Here is a 10,156-nt window from a genome sequence, read left to right as displayed (position 1 = left end):
CGGGGGTCGGGGGACTGGGCGCTGCGGGCCGGGTCGCCCTGGGGTTTCCCGCGGCCCCGCGGAGGGCCAGGAGGGAGGGGCTGGAGTCCCGGCCTTTTGTTGGACGGCGCGACTCGAGGGGTGGCCCGGGAGCTACGCAAGCCGGGCGACAGGCCTAGGGAGTGCCCCTTGGACCGAGTGCCCGGGAGCCGGGCGCGTTGGGGAGCCTGGTTTGCGCCCGAGGGTTGGCAGTTGAAAGGCTGCGGCGGGGGTCACTTCCTTCCTTCTCCGGGCCTCCGTGGCGGCTCAGGCAGGGCATGCGCAGTCCCCCCTCCGTTGGGGGGGGAAGTGTCCCGTGTCCAAGGGGCACCGTTGACCGACTGGCCGGAGACCAAGAGGCAGGGCAGGGGCCTCAGCCGGGGAGAGGCGGCCAAGCGGTGCCCTGGGTCCGGTGGAGGAGGGTGCCCTGGCAGGCGCAGAGAGGCGGGCAGGCAGCCAGCCACTCGCTTACTGACCCCTGAGCAGTGCCAGGCCCCAGGCAGGCCGTGGGGGAGGCACGGGAGAGGGTGGGCACCACTGTGACCTACCCAGGACTCCCTGCCTCCAGAGGCTCGGGCCATCCCTCAACAAGCAAGCTGCGGCGCTCATTTCGTTTCTGACAAATGCTGCAGGGGAAATAAAACAGGAAGATGACTGTGCGTGGAGCCCTGGAAAGATAAACGGAGAACCCGGGGAGCCGCTTGCAGATCCACCCCCACCCCCGCTCCTCCCTGCAGGACCTTTCAAAACACAGCTCCTGCCCCGGCCCTCCGGACTCCACCGGTTTCATGGAAACCTTCCCTTGAGTAGTCGGTAGCTCTCATGACACTCCTCCCTGAGCCTCCAGATTGTCGCTCTCATTCTGCCTCTGAGCCTTTGCACCTCCTGTTCCCTCTGCCTGGAAAACCCTTTAGTGCAATGTACATCCTTCTGGGCTCTGCCCCAACGGAGCCCTGGACTACCTGATTTAAAGTAATTGCCCCAGGTCACACTGTCACAGTGCTGTTGTGCCCCCCCTTTTCTCCATAACCCCAATTTCTATTCAACTCTTGCTTATTTTACTTATGGCTCACCCATCTCCAAACCTCACCAACAGGGGGGCCCAGTTTATGCCTGCCTTTGCTAGTCTCCAGTGTTTAGAATGGTGCCTGGCACACAGTAGATACTTAGTAAACGTTGGTGAGAAGAATGAAAGAATGAGCTAGACATGCTCTAACCATCCGCCTTTGGCTCAGGTCAGGATCTCACTGTCCATGGGTTTAAGTCACGTGTCGGTCTCTCTGCTGTCAGCACAGAGCCCGCTCCATATCCTCTGTCCTCCGCTCTCTCTGCCCCTCCCCCGCTCATAGTTTCCTCCCCTCTTCCTCTCAAAAATAAACATTAAAAAAAAAGACATTATCTAGGAAGGGAAGGGAAGCTGGAATGGAGTGAGCGAAGTGAGAGGCGTTCAGAGGCTGACTGTAGGGCTCACTAGGCCATTGAAGAGTTTGGTTTTACTCTTTGTGCCGTAGGGAGCTGTGGGGGGATTCTGAGCAAGGGAGGGACACCATCTGACCCGTGTTTTAAGGTGGACTCTTGGGGTCCTGGGGCGATTAGCACAAACAGACATTGCTTCCCCTGGGTAGGAAAACTGGTCTAGGAGTTGCTCTGTCTTTTACAAGGAGGCATGTGCCCAGGCCCTGCCCCCAGCCCTGTGCTCTCCCTCCTCCAGGCCTCTGAGTGCCCGCGGTGGTGTTGTCCCTTGTCACCTGGAACCCCATGCAGCCGGAACCAAGGCCTAGCGGGGCTGGGGCCCGCACCCGATTCCTTCCCTTGAGGTCACAGCGCCCCAAGGGGGCAGGGGACACGGTGATGTACGCCTCCACCGAGTGCAAAGCCGAGGTGACGCCGTCACAGCATGGCAACCGCACCTTCAGCTACACGCTGGAGGACCACACCAAGCAGGCCTTCGGCATCATGAACGAACTGCGGCTCAGCCAGCAGCTGTGTGACGTCACGCTGCAGGTCAAATACGAGGACGCGCCAGCCGCCCAGTTCATGGCTCACAAGGTGGTGCTGGCCTCGTCGAGCCCCGTCTTCAAGGCCATGTTCACCAATGGGCTGCGGGAGCAGGGCATGGAGGTGGTGTCCATTGAGGGCATCCACCCCAAGGTCATGGAGCGCCTAATCGAATTTGCCTACACGGCTTCCATCTCCATGGGCGAGAAGTGTGTGCTCCACGTGATGAACGGCGCCGTCATGTACCAGATTGACAGCGTCGTCCGCGCCTGCAGCGACTTCCTGGTGCAGCAGCTGGACCCCAGCAACGCCATTGGCATTGCCAACTTCGCCGAGCAGATTGGCTGCGCCGAGCTGCACCAGCGCGCCCGCGAGTACATCTACATGCACTTCGGAGAGGTGAGCGATGGGAGGGGGCATGGAGGCAGGGCCTGGGGGTGGTATCGGAGGGACCAGGGACAGACCGATAAACATCCCAGTCTCCCCTTGAGGTGCGAAGGGTCAGATCAGGGAGCTGGAGATCAGGGGTTCCGGGGTCCTAGTCTATGCATCGGGGTGACTCTGGGAAACAGCCGAGGAAAGCAAGAGCTCCATGGTTCCATCTTCATGGTCACCGACTCCTCTAGGGTCAAGGGTGCTCACCCCTGGGGTGTGCTGAGCAGGCCCAGTATTTCGGGCAGTCAGCAGGTATTTGTGGAACACCCATGACACGCTGCCTACCTCAGATGTGACCCTTAGATGGGTTTTCTTTGGTCCACGCAGCATTGTCCTTACACTGTTCTCGGTTTCATTTTCATTTTTAAGTGGAGGAAGTCGTGAACAGAAAATGACAGATTCCTTGTAAAATCACAACGATGAGCCCAAATTCTTGGGTGGCAGCCACCAGAGGCCGTGCCCTTGGGATGACGATAATTAAAAGTGTGGAACACTTGCTGGACCACCCCCTGCTCTAAGTGATTTCCATTCTTCAAAGCATTGGCTTTTCTCAATTATCCTATGAGGAAGTACCACCCTTAGGTCTGGCCTGAGAGGGCCGTACCCCAGGCCCCAAGCCTTGGGGAGTCCCGTGCTGTACAGTGCCTGTCTGGATATTGTCTTTAAAAAAAATTTTTTTTAATGTTTATTTTGAGAGAGAGACAGAGCATGAGCAGGGGAGGAACAGAGAGAGGGAGACACAGAATGCAAAGCAGGCTCCAGGCTCTGAGGCATCAGTACAGAGCCTGATGCAGGACTTGAATCCACGAGCGAGAGCATGACCTGAGCTGAAGTTGGACACTCAACCAACTGAGCCCCCCAGATGCCCCTTCTTCCTGGAAATTTTCAAAGGCCTCCTCCAGTCGCTGGGGTAGATACTGCCTTGGTTTCCATTTCTCTCCTTAAGGGATAGATGTTCTCCTCCTGTCTACCCCACACGTGGGGTTGACCAGATGCCCTGAGGGCCTCTGGCATTGGTCCTAGGGCCTGTGGCTTCCAGGAAGGTGGTCGGTGAGCAGGGCTTTCCCACAGGCCTGCATAATGTTTCTTTAAAGGGACTGCATGGGCTTGGGGTACCAGAGCATTGGTGATGGGCTGATGTGGGGTGACCAAAATTATTTTTATAGATTGGTACCTGACAAGAAATACTTGCCCGGGGCCCTGCACCCCCTAGTATATAGTTGGCTACCTAGCCCAGCTGTGAAGTAGCAAACCCCCTTTGACCAAGGAAGAAAACCAAGGCATGGAGCATTTCAGGTATATTGCGCAAGGTCACCTGCTTAGAAAGTAGTAGGCCAAATCATAACTCAGGCTTTTTTCTTTAGAGCCTACACTTTTCTAGAATATTCTAGTGCTGTTACCTTTTCCTTTGTAGTCAGTCTACCCTTTTGAAAAAGTAAGGTCAGGGGCACCTGGGTGGCTCAGTCCGTTAAGCGGCCAACTCTTGGATTCAGCTCAGGTCTTGATCTCATGGTTTCATGAGTTCGAGCCCCGTGTCGGGCTCTGTGCTGACCGTGCAGAGCCTGCTTGGGACTCTCGGTCTCCTTCTCACTCTCTGCCCTGCCCCCACTTGCACTGTCTGTCTCTCTTAAAATAAAAAAAGAAACTTAAAAGAAAAAGTAAGTCCATTTAAAAAAACAAGGTAACCTTGTAGGTCAAGCACAAAATGATACAAAAAGGTAAGTAGCACATCGTGTCTTTGTAGCACATCGTGTCTTTGCCCTGCCCATTTACCTGACTGGTTACATACTATATACCTGGCATGTAGTATCTGCTCACTTAATCTTTGCAACCTATGAAGCTCATACTATTCAAGTCCCCGTTTCACGGGATAGGCAACTGGGATTGTCCGAGGCAGGCTGCATGGCTTGTCCCGAGATGTGGCCGTGTGGTGGGGTCAGGGAAGCGGCCTCCGGGAGTCCGCCTGCCACAGTGACGCCCTCTGCAGGTGGCCAAGCAGGAGGAGTTCTTCAACCTGTCCCACTGCCAGCTGGTGACCCTCATCAGCAGAGACGATCTGAACGTGCGCTGCGAGTCTGAGGTCTTCCACGCCTGCATCAACTGGGTCAAGTACGACTGTGAGCAGCGGCGGTTCTACGTGCAGGCGCTGCTCAGGGCCGTGCGGTGCCACTCGCTGACCCCCCACTTCCTGCAGATGCAGCTGCAGAAGTGTGAGATCCTGCAGTCGGACTCCCGCTGCAAGGACTACCTGGTCAAGATCTTCCAGGAGCTCACGCTGCACAAGCCCACTCAGGTGATGCCGTGCCGCGCGCCCAAAGTGGGCCGGCTCATCTACACTGCCGGCGGCTACTTCCGCCAGTCCCTCAGCTACCTGGAGGCCTACAACCCCAGTGATGGCACCTGGCTCCGACTGGCAGACCTGCAGGTGCCCCGCAGTGGCCTGGCGGGCTGTGTCGTGGGCGGGCTGCTATACGCCGTGGGCGGCCGCAACAACTCGCCCGACGGCAACACCGACTCCAGCGCCCTGGACTGCTACAACCCCATGACCAACCAATGGTCGCCCTGCGCCCCCATGAGCGTGCCCCGCAATCGGATTGGGGTCGGGGTCATCGACGGGCACATCTATGCCGTCGGTGGCTCCCATGGCTGCATCCACCACAACAGTGTGGAGAGGTGAGTGGCAGGCCGGAGGGGTGGGCTCCGAGGGTCCCCTTTCTAACAGGTCCCAGCCCACTGGGATTGAGAGACTCCCCGTGTCGCCGAGTGGCTGTCTCTGTGTGCCCCGCCTTCAGGGAGTGGAAGCCTCAAGGTGAAGCTGAATTCTTCGGCGATGCACAGTCAGGGACCTTGGATGATGTGTCTGGGCCCGGGAATGGCCTACAGGGCTGTCACAAACCTATATAGCTCTTTCTCTGCACATCTGGAAAGAGTTCTGTTATTTTGAAGTTACCGTAAAATGCTAATTTTATCACCGTGATGCCTCACTGCCATCTGCCTCAAAATTGCCATAATAAACAGATGTATGAGGTGTTCGGTGTGGAAGGTGCCCCTTGGATATGGTACCCTTGTGCAGTGCACAACCGGCACAGCTGCATGGAGACCCTGCGTTTAGAGGCTGAGTATTTTGGGCATTCTGCTTTTGCACAGACAGCCCTTTGCCTTCTCCTCTTCCAGAAGTGTGATCCGGGATACAGTTCTCATCTGGAGAACTTGTCAAAACAAACTCCCTAGCCCGCTGCTGGAGGCCTGGCATCGGTGGTGGGTTTGGAGTGAGGCTGGGCAATGGGAATTTTCAGTGAACCCCACACTTTGACAAAAACCATCCTCTGTGTAGCCTAGTTGCTCGAATTAGGACCCTGGTGTCCTAGGAGCCTGGGTCCAACCCCAGCTCCACGTCTTTGGCGACCCTGGACGTGCCATTTCATCCCTCTGCACTTCCGTCTTGTCGTCCAGAGATGAGGACACCTGCCCAACAGGCAAGGCGGGGTTGCGGGGAGATGACACGGGCACCCTCAGCACAGGACCCGGCAGTGACGGAGCCACCGGAGCCCAGCAGATGTGCCTGCAGCCTTGAGCAGATGCCGGCTCTGAACCTCAGTTTCCCTCAGAGAACAGCCGTGAGGGTGAAACAGCTTGGGCGCCTGCGGAACTGGCCCAGTGTTGGGCCATAGTGAGCGTTCCACCAAGGTCAGCTGTGACTGCCACTGTCATTGTTATTCCCCTGCAGGTATGAGCCGGAGCGGGACGAGTGGCACCTGGTGGCCCCCATGCTGACGCGCAGGATCGGGGTGGGAGTGGCTGTCCTCAACCGTTTGCTCTATGCTGTCGGGGGCTTCGATGGGACAAACCGCCTCAACTCAGCCGAGTGTTACTACCCAGAGAGAAACGAGTGGCGGATGATCACCCCCATGAACAGCATCCGAAGTGGGGCAGGTGGGTGGGGGTGCCGCGAGGGGCGCGTGGAGGGGGACACCCTCCCACTCCTGGGGAGGAGACGCACCAGGCCCCGGGACGCTTCCTGTTTCAGTCTTAAACCCTGCGGCACCCACAGGAGAGGTTGGTTCTGACGGAGTCTCCTCCCGGTTTTGTTTCTCGAGGGTTCCCCGGAAGAGGGGAGCAGGGAGTGGGGAGGGCGCCCCCAAGAGGCGGTGGCGGGGGCCCGGGGTCACGCTCTCTGCATGGTGCGGTTTAGGAGTCTGCGTCCTGCACAACTGTATCTATGCGGCGGGGGGCTACGATGGGCAGGACCAGCTGAACAGTGTGGAGCGCTATGACGTAGAGACCGAGACGTGGACCTTCGTGGCCCCCATGAAGCACCGGCGAAGCGCCCTGGGGGTGACCGTGCACCAGGGAAGGATCTACGTTCTCGGTGAGGCCCTGGGGGCGGACGCCCCTGGGGGAGCGGACTGCCTGCCCCGTCCTGTGGGGGTGCGCTCGGATCCCAGCAGGAAGGCTTCCTGTTCTTCCCCCGCTCCCTCCCTGGCCTCAGGGGGTGACATGTCCTCTGCTCGCCCCGCAGGAGGGTACGACGGCCACACGTTCCTGGACAGCGTGGAGTGTTACGACCCGGACACCGACACCTGGAGTGAGGTGACCCGCATGACGTCCGGCCGGAGCGGGGTGGGTGTCGCTGTCACCATGGAGCCCTGCCGAAAGCAGATTGACCAGCAGAACTGTACCTGTTGAGCCACTTTTTGTTTCTTGGGCAACAAAACGGTCCGGTTGAGAGTATTGTTGTTTCTGTATGAAAACCAGGGACAAAAGGAAGAGGCGACGGAGCCAGTGCTTGTCCTCCAAGATGGGAGGCTGGATGCCTCGGTGTTAAATGACAGCTAGAAAGCAAAGGCGGCCAGAGTGGGTCCCACGAGCCTGTCAGAGCAGTCCCGGGAGCCTTCCTGGGAAGGGGGTGCATGAAGGGCAGGCTCCCAGGAGAGAGGCCCCTGCACCCACTCCCTGAGCACATCCCAGCCGCCGCCGCCGCCCCGCGGGCGACAGCAGGTGCCCAGGTCAGGCCGGCTTTTGTTCCTTCTGTCTTTGTGATTGGTTCCTGGAGGCCTGGGAGGGCGCCGACCGAGGCCTCGAGTGAGCGGCGAGGCCTCTGCGAGGTCTGGACCCCAGGGATGGCCCTGTCCATAGAAACCACTGGATATCTCTGCCCTGGACAGCTGTTTTGTTGATAAGTAACCACATAACTTTCCAATGAAAATAAAGAACGAACTAACTAGTGTCTTCCCCCCGCCCCCCGGGCTCTCAGCTGGAGGTCTCGAACCCGGGGACAGGAAGAACGCATCTGAAATGCATTCAAGTCTTCGATTTCGACTTTGAATTTGAAACCAGCCCGTTATCTCTGCCCATCAAATCTTGACATGTAGGGCATCTTTCTCCCCAGAGGCCAGCCACACAGGCTCACTCTGTCACTGTCGGCTGCTTTGAAGACAACGACCCAACTCCCTGACACCTGTCGCAGGGCTCCCTGGAGCTCTGTTTTAAGGCAGACCATCCCCAACATGCCTTCCAAGTCGGTGAAAATCCATCCGGTCATTCTTGCGTCTTCAGTAACAGACTGAGCCTTTTATTTTGGCTCCTGGGTATTAAAGAGACAAGGGAGTGCTTGGAATGTTCTTAGCCTACGGGCTCAATATAGCCTGGTCTCTTCTAAACAGTTCCTGGGAAGACATTATATGGCCTGGATCTCTCTCTGTCTCTCTTTTTTAATTTATTTTAGAGAGAGCACGCACGCAGGGGAGAGGGAGAGAGAGAATCTTAAGCAGGCTCCATGCTTGGTGCGGTGCCCAATGAGGGGCTTGATCCCACGACCCTGGGATCACGACCTGAGCTGGAATCATGAGTTGGGACGTTCAACCCACTGAGCCCACCGGGCGCCGCTGGCCTGGATCTCTCCTGAAGCCGATTAACTCTGTGTGGGGAGAGTGGAGCAAAGAGGAGTGAAGTCTCCCCTCAACTATCAGGAATTCCCTGGGTTCTCCCAAGAAGCCGAGAGAGGACACGTTTGGTTCCTTTCCTCCCAAGGAGAACCCAACCCCCCATCTCTGGTTTCATTCACTCAGTGCATCTGAAGGCTGTCCCGGTTGGGCCGCGTCCTGGGTCCAATTCCTAGGGTTTTTATGGAACAAGAAAAGAAATCTACGTTGGCTGCATTGAGTAGGTGGGGGGACTAGGAATTGTCAGCGTCATACGTGGCTGGGCCTTTTAGCATCGGCAGGTTGTTTCTGCACAGTATTTGTTCCCCAAGAGTGCTGGGGGCTGGGATGGGCAAGCCTCAGTTCTTTACAGATCGAGGTCCAGACAAGTGACTCGCCCAAGGTCACGTGGCCACTAAGCGGTCGAGGCCAGATTGGACTGCAGTGCGCACTCGAGCACCCCCCACCATGCTCTGCCACCGCGTTTTCGAGCAGGGATAGAAGGAGGCCCCGTGGGGTCGGTGTGTAGATCAGTGAGAGTTCTGGAAACAGTGACCTAATCTAGAGTCAAGAGGAACTTGCATGTAATACAGGTACCGGAAGCCACACGGCCCGTCCCAGAGTGGTGTCTCCTCCAGAGCAAATTCAGCCTGGTCTGGAGGTCGGGCTTAGCCGATCCAGTAAAGCAACGTGGGACTCAGCAGTCAGGTGACATTTCTGGTCTGCAAAAACGGTGCTGGGGACATGTGTGGGGCACCAGGCCCCGCGCAAGCTGCTGGCCCAGCAAGGCTCAGGGTTTGCACGCCCTCTCAAACCCTGCCAAAACCACTGGTTAAACAGGACCTTACCATGCCAGGCACGGGGGTGGCAGTAGTGAGCAGGCCCCCAGTGACCTCTGCCTTCACGGAGGTGACAGCCTAGCAGAGGGGCAGGGTGACCACCTCATCCTGGTTTGCCCAGGACACTCCCCAGTCTGAACACTGGAAGACTGGCGTCCCAGAGCCCCTCAGCCCCTCGCAAGCCGGGTCCCAGCCGCGCTAGGTGACGGGCGGCTGATGGTCATGGTTAGGTTTGCATTTCAAAGTCAATGGCTCAGGAAGCCACGCAGACGGGGCTTGGCTGGGGCCTGGCGTGCACTGGGGAGGGCCAGGCGGCTGTGGCCTTAGCCTGGCAGTTTGGATCTGGTTGTGGGAGTGGAGAGAAGTCAAAGCTACACAGGTGGAGAGACTGGTTAGGTAAGACGGGCAGAGAATTCGGAATGTTCCTGGGTGGCCTCAACCTTGAGCAACCAGGACGGAGAACCTCTGAGGGGGCTGCAGTCCCAGAAGGGAAGTGGCTGTGTCAGGTGTGAGGCCTGGAGATGCACCTATTTGAGGAAAGGACACAGTCCTATTCTTTTAGCCTGTAGGCCTTAATGCTCCCAACCAGGATCCGCGAAGGGCTGCTCTACCAGACCTGAAGTGAGGGGTTCAGACACAGGAACAAACGGGCCGCTGCCTCTTTCCCATACAGCTAGAGTTCATAATCACAAAATGCATATGTAACGAAGCTCAAAGGTTAGCTCTCCAAAGGCCAGGAGCTCGACCTGGGTCAGAGGCCCTGCGAAAGCACTGTTGAGGAAGCGGCTTTCTCCCAGAAATCCAAAGGAACTGATAGCGTACACTAGGTGAGGAAAGGAGGGGCAAGATTCTGGCCAGAGGAAGCATCACGTGCAAAGGCCCTGAGGCACTGGGCAGCAAGTCTGGATGAAGCTCAGAGGGAGTAGGCACATGGTGTCAGATGGG

At 57.5% G+C, this 10,156-nt stretch overlaps 1 protein-coding gene across 2 annotated transcripts in view; it reads left to right on the top strand.

The window, feature by feature from the left end:
• KEAP1 (kelch like ECH associated protein 1) overlaps positions 1-8,147 on the top strand; it is a 9,051-nt gene extending 904 nt beyond the window's left edge. For both annotated transcript variants that reach the window (XM_029916837.1, XM_029916836.1), the window contains exons 2-6: positions 1,730-2,415; positions 4,439-5,124; positions 6,179-6,384; positions 6,644-6,820; positions 6,971-8,147. In XM_029916837.1, the coding sequence (XP_029772697.1) occupies positions 1,777-2,415; positions 4,439-5,124; positions 6,179-6,384; positions 6,644-6,820; positions 6,971-7,137 (1,875 nt within the window). In that variant the 5' untranslated portion in view covers positions 1,730-1,776 and the 3' untranslated portion in view covers positions 7,138-8,147. The remainder of the gene's footprint in view (positions 1-1,729; positions 2,416-4,438; positions 5,125-6,178; positions 6,385-6,643; positions 6,821-6,970) is intronic.
• Positions 8,148-10,156: the final 2,009 nt, after the last annotated feature.

The sequence above is a fragment of the Suricata suricatta genome, chromosome 12 (genome assembly GCF_006229205.1).
Source record: "Suricata suricatta isolate VVHF042 chromosome 12, meerkat_22Aug2017_6uvM2_HiC, whole genome shotgun sequence".
Lineage (NCBI taxonomy): Eukaryota > Metazoa > Chordata > Mammalia > Carnivora > Herpestidae > Suricata > Suricata suricatta.
Note: the sequence above shows the minus strand (reverse complement) of the source record. Positions and strands in the feature narration are given on the sequence as shown.